Consider the following 16659-nt stretch of genomic DNA (forward strand, 5'->3'; position numbering starts at 1 on the left):
ATCTCTTAGCTCTGGACCAAGAAGTGACCATGCTGCTTTATAGTCCATTATAGTTCACCAATAAAATGCCATTAAGAGTATTCCCAGCTGATGGTAGGTGTCGTGACTGGGCTTTAGGAAAGGGGTGGTACCTGTGGATTGTAAAACGTGGCATTTAAGACTTCTTGGTCAAAGCAAGCCTTTTTTTGAAACATGCTTTTGAAACATACTTTCTTTAAGGAACCAGTGCAGATGCTGAGCTACAAGAACAATGTATTTCCTGTATCTCCTCTGCCTGGAATTTCTGCACCTGTTGTGGCATCCACACTGTGGAAGGAGGACTTTCCATAGGATGGAAGCCACCTTTGTCAATGTAGATAGCACACGTCTGTGACAATCAGTGATAGAACTCATCACAGTTCCACATCCATATTAAAGTTCCACTTATTATTGATTGCATTTCTGATTCTGAAAGCCAAAGATAAGAATGCCTCAGTATGTCCTATAGTGAAATGTAGTTTTTTGCGGCACAGTAGGCTCGCTTTCCCTCGCTATTTATTTGGATGCAGCAATTCAAATTGTGCTTCCTTTTTTTCAGTAATTGAATGAAAGGCAATTTAAAGGCAATCCTGAGGGTGTTTGCTTGCCTAAAGTCCTCTTCATGGTGGGGAATGAGGCAGATTAATATAAAATTCCTTTCCCAGTGTATTAGTTTCTTAAAATATTCCCCTTTTGGTAGATGTTTCAAAAAAGCTGGAGTTGGGTTTGTTTGTCCCAGATGTGCTATCCTTCTTTTTATTACAAATTTTGAAATTTCCTTCTCATATATCTTTTTGTCTGCTATATTTTACAGGAAGAAGAAATGTTTCGCCCAAATATGTTTTTCCTTCTTTTACTTCCACCAATTATATTTGAATCTGGGTATTCATTACACAAGGTGAGAAATCGTAGATCCTTTGTAGCTATGTTTGTGTCTTGGGCATTACTGTGATGACAGCTACATTGGAGTTGACAGGAGGCATTCACTAAAATTTCATCATTTTATGTCAAGTGTATCTCTTGGGAAAGGTAGAATGTTAATTTCTCATCATGGTACCTCAATGATGTGATGGGCCATTCATACAAGTTTGAACCAGCCCTTAAGAGAAGAACTTGGGTGATCCTAATATTGAGGCTTCTATCTTTCATTACTTATGCCTTGATCAAAAAAAGTCAAAACCAAAAAGCAAAAAAAGTCAAAACCAAAAAGCAATCTAGTTCAGTCCTTTGTTGCAAGGCCTGACTATCTCCTTGCCCAATACCAGCATTGAACTTGCCCAATACCAGCATCTACTAAAGAAAGATTCCAACAGGGCAGAATTCCAGAGTGCTTCGAAATGTGAATGATTTAGCTCAGGCATCCCCAAACTGCGGCCCTCCAGATGTTTTGGCCTACAACTCCCATGATCCCTAGCTAACAGGACCAGTGGTCGGGGAAGATGGGAATTGTTTGGGGATGCCTGATTTAGCTGCTTCTCTGCTTTAGGGTGAAACTGGAATAGCAACTCTGCTTCTAGAATTCTGGAACCCAAATAATATTCTGAAGCCATTTCCCCAGCCCCAAATGTTAAGGGAGGGGTGGTTTGTTCTGAGACCAGGGGTGCCCAAACTTTTTTCAAAGAGGACCAGATTTGATGAAGTGAACATGCGTGAGGGCCGACCAAAGTACTTGAGCTTTTTTAAAGGATTTAACCCTAAAGTTGTTGAGCTTCAAAGTTGTTTTTTAAGGATTTTACCCCAGAACATATACTGCCACTGGGGCTGGATTAAATCGACCGGCGGGCCAGATTAGGCCCCTGACACAGACTTTGGACATGCCTGACTCAGAGCATAGTAAGAAGGGACTATTGGGAATGCTATTAGGATCAAGTACTCCACTCCACTCCTGATCATGATTGCCCCCCTGTTGTGATTTAGGGTGGGAAGGAAAGACATACGAAGGCAATGGTGCTTGGGAAGGGAAGGGTTAAAGTGATAGGAGTTGATTCCTATGAAGGAGAGATGGACCACTTGGAAGAAAAAGGCTAGATCAGTCTTCTCAAGCCTTGTGCCCTCCAGATCTGGGTGGGGTTGACGGGAGTTGCAGTTCAAAGTTGCATTGATTAACTAATTAATTAAGTCACATTTCCTTCCACCAAGTGTAAAATCTAATAAACTATTGTATAAGAAAATTACTCAATGTCAGCGAGAGGTGGGGGGGAGTGAGATTGATTTTCTGGAGGAGACTTAGCAGGAATGATATGTGTGCACATACTTTTTGCTTAAATCCATGTGAACTTTTAATGCCATTATTAATGTTGCCCAGAGCTTGTAGTATCACTGTGTGGCAAATTGTTATAGTCATATGGATCTAAATGAGAACTAGATCCTTCAGAAGCACACCAGGAAATGGATTATAGAATCATAGAATCTTAGAGTTGGAAGGGACGCCAAGGGTCATCTAGTCCAACCCCCTACAATGCAGGAATCTCAGCTAAAGCATCCAAGATAGATGACCATCCAACTTCTGTTTGAAAACCTCCACGGAAGGAACGTCCCCCACCTCTCATGAGAATCTGTTCCACTGCTGAACAGCTCTTAACTGTCAGAAAGTTTTTTTTTCTTTTGACAGGGAGAAATAAAATTTCCTCATTTATCTTGCTTTGTTTGGTCCCTGCATCATTTCTTACCTTTTTGAAAATTGTTTTCCCGTTTGGTCAAAGGCTTGCTTCAAAATCACATGGGACATAGTAGTCCCCAGTACAGAGAACTGAACACCACAAAAGGGTGTCCTGCACCTGAGCTACAAAATGCTGTCCTGCATCTGAGCTACTCAAGATTTGTCACTGCTAGAGAGGAAGGGGTGGGAATAGGGCAAGGATGGGGAACCTCCATCCCTCTAGGTGTTGCTGAAGACTCCCAACTCCCATCAGCCCCAGCAAGCATGGCCGATCGCCAGGAATGATGGGAGTTGTAGTCCAGTAACACCTGGGGGGCTTCCTAACCCCTGAAGTAGGGGAAAGAGAGTACCTTAGTCTTGGTTCATCTGGCTCAAATGCATTTAATAATCATTTCAGTACTGATCTGAGGAAGGGAAGCACTGAGACTCCACTTCCTTGCATCAGCTACACAGGAAGTTTGTCGGGCAAGGTGGGTGGCAACAATCTGTTCCGCCAGCCAGTGATCTATTTCACCTTGGAGAAAGCCCTGTTTCTGCACACTGATTACTCTCATTGGGGTGGAGCATGTAAGTGCCCCAGCAGCTTTAAAACCAAACAGTTGTGAATGCACTTGGTTCTTTGTTTGCTCTAATAGAATGAAAAAAATGCCTGCACTTTCCAATTAGCTTCTAAGAACATGAGATGCTAGGCCTTCTTAAAAGTCAGCGCCCCTGGTTCTGAAAGCCCTGTCTGCTAATCCTAGCCATGCATGGCTGAGCTCTGTTTACTTACTCGTGGGCAAACACATTCTGTGCTTCTCCAATACATTATTCTTTATTATTACTTCATGCGTTCAGAGGCTGAGCTTCCAGGTTCCGGGTCTGAACCCAGATGATTCCTAACTCATATTTAAGTCCTCTCTAAACCCACTATTGTTTATTCCTCCCCTCCACCTGTTTTTAGGGCAACTTCTTTCAGAACATCGGCTCCATCACTCTGTTTTCTGTGATTGGGACAGCAATTTCGGCTTTCATTGTTGGTGGAGGAATTTACTTCTTGGGTCAGGTGAGGCCGCCTGAGTGCATGTGGTTTGTTGCGGTGTGAAATATTGGGCCGCTGCCAAGGACTGGGTCCTTTGACCCACACGCAGGATTGTTGGAAAGAAATGGCTGAAGACACGAGCCTTTGTGGTGATGGAAAGATTGGCAGACGTGCATCTCAGACGCACAACTAGCAGGCAGACTTGGGTCAACATAGTGTTGGGCTGTGATGACATTCTGGGGGGCTGTGCCCCTGGCTGATTTGTCAAGCAGATCAGTGTAATTTCAGACGCAACCTTCAGAAATCCACATTCCCTCTTGGACTGAAATGTTGCATCGTACCAGGATCAAAGTGTCTTTGGTGATGTTGATCTAGGAATAGGGCCAAGCTGAATGACATGAGGGATTCAGAAGCAAGAGAACTACCTTCCCACAGGGGTAAAAAGCAAGGGAGAAATATCCAGAAGTGCTGAGGAAATTCTTTTTTTAAAAAAAACCCAAAACATTTATTTTTAGATAAATTTCATAGGTGTGTGTATACAGAAATTTTAGAGTAACTTGACGGCCTATTAGAATATTTCCCTTCCTTTTCCTCCTGAACACCCCCCCCCAAAAAATCTGGGCATTCATAAAATTATAGGATTATAGAATTGGAAGGGACCATGAGGGTTATCTAGTCCAACCCCCTGTAATGCAGGAATATTTTGCCCAATGTGGAACTCGAACCCACAACCCTGAGATGAAGAGTTTCATGCTCTACTGACTGTTCAGAAGCACCTTCAACAAGTTATCATCTCCATCTTACACATTACAGATATTCAGCTTTTCATGCTGACCATGTTGGTATTTTACATGAGAAAAAAACAGCCGGTGATAACCGATGTTAGTTATACTCCGAGTAGGCCCACTGAAATCAATGGACCTAAGCCCATTGATTTCACTGAGTCTGAGTATGACTAATGTTGTATACCACCCCATAGTTGCTCCTCTGCCTTGTGCTACTTTAAGCAGCTACTGTATTCTGAACTACAGAGATTTTAATAAATCCCAGTGCAAGGGGAAAGAAAGCAAAATTTTCACACCGGGGAACTCCTGGTAATTAATTACACCTCAGCAGGGACTGAATCCTTGCCTAGTATCATGGTTAAGTCAACCCTGCCCTAGACTACGATATCCCAGAGGGCCATTGTACGCAGAGCAGAAAGAGAGAGACTTTACAATGTGTACAGCAGTCTTTGCAAGGAAGCCATTGTAAGTCAACTTTTCATATCACTTTCACATTGTGTTCTTTGACAGGCTTTTCATTTGTTTGCCAAAAAAATAATCATAATATCGTTTCTGCAATGTATAAAATACTGTTACAACTAGGAAGATAAAAATGTGGTATTTTACACCTTGGATAAAATCAACCATTGCTTTAAAATGTCTATAAATTTACAATTGTAAGCCAAAGCTAACAAAATAAATTTCAGTTGGGCCAATGCAAGGTTCTGCACTTAAGCAAGAAGAACCAACTGTACAGGATTCAGCACCCCCTGCCCCTCCGCTCATGCTCCAATCTAACTGATAGTTGCGGTGCCCCTGAGGCTCTGCATCAAGTGCAACTGAAGCAGTTTTGCACTCCCCTAAATCTGCCTCTGCATGGTCTGGCTTATTCTGTTTTCTGAACGCAGGATCATGGTTTGTTTCTTCCCAAACAGACCACAAGGGAAGCCTCTTAGTGCTCATAGTTTGAGTGAAACAAGGTTCGGGTAACACAAGCCAGACCACGGCTTCTTTCCCAGTAGGAGTGGAGAAGGAGCGTAGTGCTTGCGATTTCAGGGGCATAGCTTATTTTAACCACGATTTAATGTCACAAGAGAACCAGATCATTGTCTCGGCTTTTTTCAAGTGATCATACATCTTCCTTGCTTTTGCCCTTCAGATTTGTTTCTTGTACAAGAGCTTGCTTATATACTACGAACATTGCAAAGTATGAGCAAGTAATTTGCCTGTTCTGCTTACGACTCATGCTTCTGCAAGCAAATGTGCTCTTTACTATTGCCTTGTGGATATATTTTAATTAATTTGGATCTTCCCCCGTCCCTCATTAAAAGTGTTGCATAACCTAAGTGGTTAGCTTAGTCTCCTCATTTGAGTTCCTTCATCGATCACAGCATTGTCGCATTCATTGTCCCATACCACGTTTAAGTCTTGCATTTACCCAGACATGTTTCCCAATGAGGCAAATAGCAGTTTCAGGAGAGAGGATTTATTTTAGGAAAATTATGTAGACAAAAGGCTTAAACCCCTTCCCTCAGTGCTATTACCCTAATCTCCCTCTTGCCCTCAGTAGCTGCTTCTCCTCTCCCCTTTTAAGGAAATACCAGGATATCTATTTATAGATTTCTTACGTCTTGTCCAGTTTGATTCCAAATGTGCCAAGAAAACCACCACTGCCCATTTTCGCACCCTGTAATTTATCATTCGTTGTATGATAAGCAGGGGATCAGTCCTTCTGTGATATTCTGATTTATCTCAGTAAAGCATCTCTTGACCACCTCATTATCCATAGGCTTCTATGATCCATTTATTTCTGTTAGCACCCCACTCTCGGGCATTTTATGTTAGCTGTGATTCCTGCAATGCAGGGGGTTGGACTAGATGGCCCTTGGAGTCCCTTCCAACTCTACAGTTCTATGATTCTATGATTTTATGTTAAGCATGATGGCAATATATAGCCTTCTGTGGCCCTCTTATTTTGTGCAATGTGCTCTAGGGAAGGCATGGGAAACCTCAGGCTCAGGGGCCAAATGCATCCTTCCAGGCCTCTGTATTCAGCCCTTAGGACTCTACTCATGCTTGGCCCTGCTCTGTGTCCACCTCAATAATGTGTACTTGAATGGGGCATAATTCTCTGTTTGCCTAGATGGAGGGTTTGTCTGCCTGTCTGCTCCCCCCCCCCGGCACTTTCATGGTTAACTTCTGTCACACCCTTTGCTCCACCCACTTCTTGCCTCTGGCTCCTCCCACCATAGGCATGCAGCCTTCAGAAGGTTAGACAAGAGGAAATATAGCTCTTGAGTTGGAAATGTTCCACCAACCCTTCTCTAGTTGTCAAAATAACACTTTGTCAGAAGTGAACCTGCTGATCGCACAGAGTAGGTGAAATTAATTCTTTATTAGAAAAACAGGATCTACACAGCAGTGCCAGGCCTATTGAGCACAGCAAGTCCCTTCGGTAGGCCTTGCTCCTATGAAGCAGTTGCAGAGACTAAAGGTCCCCGCCTTCCCACAGCTGCCTAAGTCTCCTCTCCAGGGTTTTCCCCAGGCAATCTGAGACTGTGCTGGCATGCCTATCTTTGCTCTTCTTGCTTCCTGCCTCTACTGGTACTGGGGGACCAATGGGGAGCAGAGCTGATCACAGCAAGAGGAAGAGACCCCCACGCTTCCTCACTAGCCTGACTCATCTTTACCTCTTGGCCTCCCCCCTCTCCTGCTTCAGCTTGCGATTCTGGACTTCTCTCTGCCACACACTCTTCCTGTTCACTAAGCCCTGTTACCTCTTCATCTTCTGACACCTCCTCCTCCCAGGCTTCTCCCTCTGACCACTCGTCTTCATCCCACCACCACTCCCCAGGCTCATGAGTCTTCTTCCCCTGGGGATTCCTAGCTGGTTCCCCCCACCTTTCCTCTGCATCCAACCAGCCCATGACACATTCATTAGCATTTAACTTGAATGCATTAGAAAAATTAAAAATTAAACAGAGGGCAGAAAGGGACTTTGTCAGTCCCACCTGCTATTGAACCCAATGTGTTTTGACGATTTTAGCTATAGGCACTTAAGTTGTGGGATTACTATTACTACTAATACTATACCTGATCCTGTTTTGGTTCATTTTTTAAACAAAATTGCTGTAGCAAGCTGTGCTGCTTCCTTATACAGTACTTCACTGAACAGTAAATTAAGATTCTGATAACCTGTAGTGCCCAAATAGTTATCTGGTCTTCAGTGTTCTCGGTCTTTTACAGAATCTACTTCTCACACATATTGGTGGCAGTATATAAATTAATTAGGATGTATGAGCTGCGACTGTAAGTGTTCTCGTTTGTCAGAATTTTCTAGGACGCATGCCTCTTTCATGGCACAAAAATACAGACTTTTAAAAAGCAAAAAAGTTAATTTTTTAAAAAGTCTTTTTTCTGTTTTCATTGCTTTCCCCCCCTCTAGGCTGACGTTATTTATAAACTCAACATGACTGACAGGTAAGCTTTTGGCAGAATCTGTGTCATTATCTATTATTTGTGTAAGAGATTCTCCAAAATGCTGCAGTGGTTGCACTTCTCCTTGATAGCTCTTGATGAAATTGGTACTTATTTGAAGGGTGGTTGGCAGATCCTCGAAAGGGGGGAACCCAACTACTTGCAACCACAGCTCATTCCATGCTGATTCAATTCTTAACTATGGCTATCGTGGAAATTTGTGCCAGGGAGGGCAGGGGATGCGGGACAAGGAGGACACATTTCTGTATCGAGCCCTTCCGTCTATTAATTGTGGATAAGAAGTCACCTTAGTTTCATCTGCACCACTTCGTTCGGTATTAATTATAACGTTTCAGTTGGCTTGTTATTAAGCATCACTTAATAGTGATGCTTTGTGTTTAAAGAGAAATCTCATGGGTAACCATTGCAAATGCTCCCTTAGGGAAAGTGGGGCATTTCCCCACCTATTTTCTAATCTACCCTCAACCAGCATGCCTTCATACCTACAACCAATCCAAGTCGCAGGACTGCCTATCGACTTCTTCCTTCTTAAACTCTGTGTTATGCTTGTAGATCTCAGCAAAGAGGAGGGTAGAGACAAAACTAGAATTAGTTGGCTATGCCTGCCATTGCCGCGGGCTGCACCTGCTGTTGGTCTCCTTGCCTTCTGCCCTACCCTCCAGGGGGTACAATCCACTCCTGCTGAATATGGGGGACGTTTGATCAAAAATATGTACTTGCAGAAGAGAAATGCAACTGCTGAGAAATCTGGAAACCAGCTGTAAATGATTCATCAGCTTATGATTATCACTGGCGAGATAATGTCTGCCGGTTTACACTCAGATTTGGCCAGTTAATGGGTAGCAGAACTTTCCCAGCTGCTGCTTCTTTCTTTGTTAACAGTGCCCTGTTCTTTAAAACTTAATTTTTTTTTATTTTATTATTATTTGTACCCCGTCCATCTGACTGGGTTGCTCGAGGGTGCTCACAACCTTCATTCTGAATTAGTAACACGGTGAGAATCAGTTCAAAGCGACACACAGACACACACATTTGATCTGGTAATAGTTTATTTCACTTAAGAGATTGATCAAAAGGATTTTGAAAAGGATATTGCGACTTTTTGGTAGCAGTTGTCTTCCAATGTGAAAAGTCACTCCTGTTAAAACTGTTGTTTTTTTAAAAATCCATTGATGCACCCCAGGACTGCTCAGCGATGCTTATTATTACATGCACAGTAGCATTAAATAGTTCGAAAAGAATGCTAACACTTTTGTTTATTCCTTTTTGTACAGCTTTGCTTTTGGCTCCCTGATCTCCGCTGTCGACCCAGTAGCTACTATTGCTATCTTTAATGCTCTCAATGTGGATCCTGTGCTTAACATGTTGGTCTTTGGGGAAAGTATTCTCAATGATGCTGTCTCAATTGTGTTAACAAAGTAAGTACATGCCATAATGTTCCTCTATGCTTGTCAGGGAGTTGTGATTTTTGGCTGCAGCATTTTGCTGTCAGACCCCCCTTTGACTCCAGATAACATGTGAAATAGCCCTATTCCCCAGGTGTACTTAGCTTTATGGCTTGATGCTTTGTTTATAATCCCAAGGGTCGCAGCCTTCCAGTTTTATTCACCCCCAATGTCCTGACCTGCCTTTTTCCTTTGACCCCTGCTTACACACAGAATGCTTCCCTTCCATATTCTCACCTGCCTTGTTGATCAAAGGAAAGAGCACCTTCTTTTTTCATAGATATTATTTTCCAAGGAGGCAGGATCTATCCAGCATTGTAACACACACACAGAGAGAGAGGGGTGGGGAGAGGGAGAGTCCGGGCCTTCTGCTGGTGGGTTTATTCTTAAAAAGTGCATCTCCTCTTTGCTTATACATATTCCCATCTATTCTGCTGCAGCAGGCATCTTCCTTGCTTATTTTGTACCATTGCTTAAGAGCATCACAAAAAGCGAACCTAGACTTCCAGATTATTGTTATTTTTTCAGTAGAGTTGCGTTTCCCCCTGGGGGGGATTGCATCAGCACTTGATTTAATGCCTCTTGACATTCTACTTGTTATATCACAGTAAAAGCATTTTAAGAGCAGTTTCAACAAAGAAATAGAGGTTGATGAGATATTTTTTTTAATGGAGTGGAGCTTGCAAGTCATAAGATTCAAATATGTAGCCTCTTTCCTTGTCCTTTTATTTTTAATTGTTCCCAGCACAGCAGAAGGCTTGACAAGAGAACATACGTCAGATGTGAGTGGATGGCAAACCTTTCTGCAGGCCTTGGGTTACTTTCTGAAGATGTTCTTTGGTTCCGCAGCGCTGGGAACTCTGACTGGCCTTATTTCTGCAGTAATATCCTTCGCTTTTAGGTAAAGTAAAGCAGATGCATAAAGCAGAATGCCTTTCCATTTTAATAATGACCCTTGGTCATGTTTCATATGGAGATTATCTTTCTTAAAAAACAACAACACAAAAACCTCGAAAGCCTTTTTGTTGGCATTCTGTTTCCTCTCTTCTATTTCGTGTTTAATCGTAGCAGTGCCAGTGGGCAGCGATTTTGGATCACATTAAACCGTTGCATTTCTACGCAGATCCCATTAAGGCCTAAGCTACTGTATAATAGCTCATTGCACATACTTATAGAGGGGTATAAATATGCTGATTGTTTGCTGTACTAGTCCTAATGCATTAATTCCATTTTCAGTAATGGGTCATTTTTGTTAGCATATGCTCCAGTTTTCATATGTATAAAACATCCCATAAGCAAATTAGGGATTCTGCCCCACCTCACCCACCACCCACCTTGCGGGCCTGGTTGCTGAAATAAGCATACGGTACTAAGGGTTGTAGTGTCCAGCATTTTGCAAGCACAAGGCAAGCTCACACAACTGATTTCCCCCTTCCCCTCCTAAGAACGAAGGAAGAGTCCTGCTGGATCATGCCATCGATGCAAGAAGAGATGCCAAGTTGCCCCCAAGATTGGGGAGGGGGCTGGCACGCATTGTGTGTGTGTGACGCAATGTCACACACATCTGACGCCATGGAGGCTATTGCAGCCCTCTCCTAGGCTACACCAGTCCCTGCAGCGTCTCCGAACACCACACAGGTCAGCGCAGCCTTCCACAACATCGTGCCATGCCCCCTAAACATTGGGCGGGGGCTGAAACAAATATTAAGGGGGCTGAAGATCCCTCCACCCCCTAGAGTTGGCATGCCAAGATGCAAGATTCTTCTGCCCAATTTGGGGCAATTCCTCCCCTCCCACCGTAGTCTCATATGACTCAATGCTTAGTAAGTTGTCCTTCAACTCTTGGGGGGGAGGGTTTTTTGGGGGGAGGGGGAAGGGGAAGATTAATTGTGCAGCACAGTCTGAAAAGTATATACGGCTTGTTGGGCCATCATTCTCATTCATTAAGGATTTATGTAAAACTGAATTGGCTTTCCATACTAGCTTGAACTCCAGAGTCCCTCCGCTAGAGCTACAGTCAGGGTTGCAGAGATTGTGTCTCCTTTGTGCTGACATTGTCTTGCGTTTTTAATGGTGCTTGACCAACTGACTTCATCTTGCAAAGTCAGGGAAGTGCAGGTGGTATGCAATTCAACACCAGTTAAGCAGCTTCAAAAGATTTCTGGGGGGTAGGGAGGAAAACAAGCTGGTGATTTCAAAATAGTGCAGTGCATGTATATTTCAAGGGCAGAGTATATTTTTAATGCAAATAAAGAAATAGGTGGTTTTTGGTGTGTGTTTTTTAAAGTAAATTTTAGCCAAAGGGGCTTTTTCATGTCATTCCTAATGCAAACACTGAATGGGGTTGTTTTGTAAAATTAAACCTTTGTGGTTGAGCTGGGTTGGTGGGAAAATGACCTTTTCATCTTTTGATCATTGGCAGCTGATAACTGAAGAACAAAAATGAGGAAGTGGGTAGTTCAGTTTCCCTTCTATTAAATTTTTCCATTTCAAAAAGTAGTACCTTAGCTCTGGAGCATAATAATGTGTTAAGGCAAAAGGCAACTGACATTATTTGTTATCATCATACAGCTGAATGATTTGGATGAGAAATGCATATTTCTGGGTCACAAGCTTTCTAATAATTTTATTTATTTAGGTAAAGCATTTCTTATACTGTGCTTCACCAAATTGATTCCAGTGTAGTTTGCAAGGTGCAAAACACAGGGCAATATCCTACTAAGTCATATTTGCAGTAGATCCACTGAAATGAATAGACAAATCCTTGCTTTCACCTTTTGGCGAATGAGGAGAGAGCTTAGCCAGCCACTTGTCCCAGTTCGGACAACATGCTAGGGCAAACCTTGGCTTAGTGCCACGTGGCATCAAAAAGGACCAGTGAGGAGCAAAGCGGCTGCAAGCTCCACTCCAGGAGCCTGGACAGTTGTGCGATGTTGATAAACCGTGATTTGGCCTAGTGTGTTGTGCAAACCAGGCATTTGTATACAGAGTGGACCTGCCCTGCTTCTTGGAGCCTTTAAAATTCGATTCTTCCAACAGAGCATCACCAGATGGCAGGAAAACAGCATCTGTTGTTCTACTTTATATCAGGCCTAGCCTGTGTGGTGCCCTCCAGATGATGTTGGATTACAACTCCCATCATCCATGATCATTGGTCATGTTTGCTGGGGCTGATGTGGGACTTGTATATCTGGAGCGTACAACATTGCCTGCCCCTGCACTATACAGCATGTAGAGAAGAATACAAGAACTCTGCTTTGCACAGGGTGTGTCTCATGGGTCCTATATATTGGTTCACTATGGGACCTCCACTGCCAGCCCTCTTTGTTCTCCTCCGGTCAAAAAAGAACTGTTTTTCTACTTGTCTGATTTTCCTGCTCCCGTATCTTTCTTTTATTTTGCTTAACTCTTTGATATTAACGTGCTGAAGCATATTGATTTACGGAAAACTCCTTCCCTGGAGTTTGGAATGATGATCATCTTTGCTTATCTTCCCTACGGACTTGCAGAAGGCATTTCTCTCTCAGGTAAGTTGCAAAACAAATAAGCCCAAGGCCTCTTTGAGATTGTCAAAAAGATATACAGTCTGTTGGGATCGTCAGAACTTTCTGCTTCTTCGGCATATTTCTTGTCCACAATTGTCTGCAAGGGCTGTAGAGCTCATGCGCCAATATTTGTGCTGCGGGGTGTTCAGTCATCTTTATTCTCCTGCATCCGCTTTGTTGCATCCAAATAATAAGCTCTTACGCTACTTCTGTAGGTTGCTTGAGCTTTAGTACATTCTGTGGGGGGAACTCCACCATGGGAAAAGTGCACTGTTTCAGATCAGTGCATGCTTTTGTTCTACCCCAGTAGCTCAGGGTAGAAGCTAATACCTAACCAAGACAAATGCCTGGTTTATTTGTGTCCTGGAACCCAACCTCCAGTCTGAGACTGAAAGAGAGGGGATGGATAGTGGGTGTAAATCCCCAATACATATAAACCTGGTGTGGCTCTGAGTTACTTTTACCCAGGGGGAAGGAACAAGGTGGGGTGTGTGTGTGTACTCAGGCTGTACATTCTAGGTAGAAGAAAGAACATCTGTACAAGAGTCATGCGTCGTATGAGGTTGATGCTCAGGTAGTATAAATAAAGTGTCTGTTCTTGGTTGAACTTAGTCATGTCTATAGGAAGAGAAGACGGAGAAGCTCTCTCTGTATTGAATGATGTAAGCCTGCTTCGTAGTCTGTTCCAACACTTTTTGCTCGTAATGTAACCCGTGTGGTTACATTAGCCCCAAGGCTAATGCTGCATTAGCCCCAACAAGGGTGCTTCAGGAAACCCAGGTCCCTTTCCAGAGTCTGAACATTGGAACACAATCGCCTGTTTTTAACACCAACCCTACTCTCCTCCCCACCCCCTACCCCCGCCACCAAATAAGGGACCATGCATTAAGACATGGAAGGAAATGCATATTTAATCATCAATGAAACGCAAATGTATTGACTAGTAAGGAGCCTGAGTGCTCCTCTGGCTATTTCTCTAAAGCATCTGGGGTGTTGTGACTTCACATAAGTACATTTGCATTTATTATAATTACAGGTATGAAAGATTACAGTCAAATAGTGGTGGTTTCTGCATAAAGGATTTGAAACATTCTCCCTCATTCTTTCTGCAGCTACTTAAGAAAACTTCCATTTGATTTGCCACAAGTTTTATAGTTCTTCTTATTATTACATTTCTTTCCGACCTTTCCTCCAAGAAGCTCAAAGGTGACACATGCAGTTCTTTCTCTGTTTTATCCTCTCAACAACCCTGAGGTAGGCTAGGCTGACCCAGGCTCACCAGTGAGTTCCATGTCTGAGTGGGGATTCGAACCCTGGTTGCCCACATCCTAGTCTAACGCTCTAACCTCTGCACTACGGTGGCTCTCTGATGTGTCTGCCTGCCTGCCATTCATCTCAAGCATCAGAGCTTGAAATCCATCTTGCTTTACATGTAAGAGGTGCCCTATTCCTTCCCTTTCTGGTTGTTCCTTTAGGATTCCATAGGAGGCATGATGGATGACTGATAACAGCTGCACAGTGAATCTAATTCATCTAAGGCAGACATGAAGCAGCTCTTTTGATGACCACTTCCATTCCACTTAAGATGGAATGGATTTTAAAGCTCTTCCCCGTCCTGAAGCGACCCTAAGGATGCTATGTTTACCCTTCTGTAGCAGTGCATCCCAGATGAAATATGAGAAACCGTGGAACTATTAATAATTAGAAATTTGGAGCCCATTCAATGATTTAATAAACACTTAATGAAGTGTTAGGAATTACATTGGGCAAACTGAGTTATTACGTAACTGAGCATTTTTTAAAAATCAGCCGAGGGATTATGGAAACACTGAGGTTTACTGAGTCTGTCAGCTACTATCAGATCACTATCTGTGTTCTAATGCTGCAGAGGCAAGGCCCCTTTTTGTGCCTGTAGCCCAGTCCTGATTGCAGAGGAAGTTTTTCATTTTCTTTGTACAAGCACTTGCACATCTGAGTGAAATTCCTCAGAGCTTGGCAAATGCTGTCTAGGTGGAGTTTGGTGACATGTCACGTGCGATCTCGCTTTCGTGGATGGTACATGCCGTCATTTCACTACTTGAAAATATCTCGGCCTGCAGCCTCCAGCTCTGTGAATACTGTACATAGAAAGTACACAGGGACTTTGAATCAATGGGCTTAGCTTTAAAACCATAGTTCAGGATCTTCAGTGTACTTTCAGATGGCCTCTGTGGAAGCTTGAATGAGTTCACCTGCTGAATGGTTGGCGAGATGCCTTTAGTTTGATAAATCACAAGTTATGCAGTAAATATTATATAAATTTTGTTTTAAAAATTGAAATCTTAAAAAAGTCTCTCAAAACTAAGTTACTAAGAAGCATCAACTTGAAAAATGTTGGGGTTCTGTAATACTAGTATCAAAATCAGCCAAGGGATTATGGAAACACTGAGGTTTACTGAGCCTGTCAGCTACTATCAGATCACTATCTGTGTTTCTAATGCTGCAGAGGCATGGCCCCCATTTGTGCCTGTAGCCTAGTCCTGATTGCATAGGAAGTTTTTCATTTCCTTTGAGAAGGGGACGACAGAGACAAGATGGTTGGACAGTGTTCTCGAAGCTACGAACATGAGTTTGACCAAACTGCAGGAGGCAGTGTAAGACAGGAGTGCCTGGTGTGCTATGGTCCATGGGGTCACAAAGAGTCGGACACGACTAAACAACAAACAACAACAATTATAGTATACTCCAACCTTGACTTAAAGTCCCAAACTACATACATACATACATACATACATAGAATCAGAGCTGGAAGGGACCCCGTGGATCATCTAGTCCAGCCCCCTGCAATGCCAGAGAACGCACCCATACGGGGATCAAACCTGTGACCGTGGCGTTCTCAGCCCCATGCTCTAACCAACTGAGCAAGGCTATAATGCTCAAAATAACTTGCTCTGAGCCATATTCTTTTCCATTCCAGTTCAACCAACTTGTAGCAAAACCTCACCAGTCCTTTAAACTGCTTTTGCTAAACAAGGTTCGGAGTTATAGTGCTTTCTGGGTTTCAGTGGGCTTTCTTCTTCTTTTTTAAAATTATATTTATTAGCATTTTCAACTTAAGATTCCATTCACATCATCATATTACATCATAATATCCTATAAAAAGCATAAGAAAAAAGAGAAAAAAGAAAAAGAAAAAAAGAAAATTACAAAAAGAAAAGCAAAAAGCAAAAAACCAATCTTATATTAATAACGCTGTCGTAACTTCGACTTCCCCGTTCCTCCCTTCCCGAGTCGAATTATATCCCATATTAGCAATTTTCATAATTAAATGATTCCAAAACCATCAATTTAAATCTTAAAAAAATACCTTATGTAAAATTCTTTAAACCACATAATATACTACTTATTCCTCTAATTATACCCTTTAGCCTATTAAATTTCACTAAAAATATTCTAACTTATACACTCTAGCAATTCTAACATCTCACCTTTATCAAATTAAATTCTAAATCCCCTCTCCTCAACCGTGTGACATTCCCCTGGATGTCCCAACCAGCTCCTGTATACAGTCCAGTTTCAAACCATTTAATCCGTCCCTTAATTACACTAAATCTCATCCCACTCCGTCTCTCGACCACTCCAGCCCTGCTTCCTCTCTCCAACAGCCCCTCTGTCGACCCCACTCCAGTTTCCTCTTTTTCTTGTCCCCCCAGTTAACATGTCCTTCACC

The 16659-nt window shown here is 42.7% G+C and overlaps 1 protein-coding gene across 2 annotated transcripts in view; it reads left to right on the top strand.

The window, feature by feature from the left end:
- Positions 1-16659, top strand: part of SLC9A8 (solute carrier family 9 member A8) — a 61316-nt gene that overhangs the window by 32755 nt on the left and 11902 nt on the right. For both annotated transcript variants that reach the window (XM_035121465.2, XM_035121467.2), the window contains exons 5-10: positions 833-916; positions 3621-3722; positions 7908-7942; positions 9235-9378; positions 10151-10289; positions 12827-12932. In XM_035121465.2, the coding sequence (XP_034977356.2) occupies positions 833-916; positions 3621-3722; positions 7908-7942; positions 9235-9378; positions 10151-10289; positions 12827-12932 (610 nt within the window). The remainder of the gene's footprint in view (positions 1-832; positions 917-3620; positions 3723-7907; positions 7943-9234; positions 9379-10150; positions 10290-12826; positions 12933-16659) is intronic.

This window comes from Zootoca vivipara, chromosome 7 (genome assembly GCF_963506605.1).
Source record: "Zootoca vivipara chromosome 7, rZooViv1.1, whole genome shotgun sequence".
Classification (NCBI taxonomy): domain Eukaryota; kingdom Metazoa; phylum Chordata; class Lepidosauria; order Squamata; family Lacertidae; genus Zootoca; species Zootoca vivipara.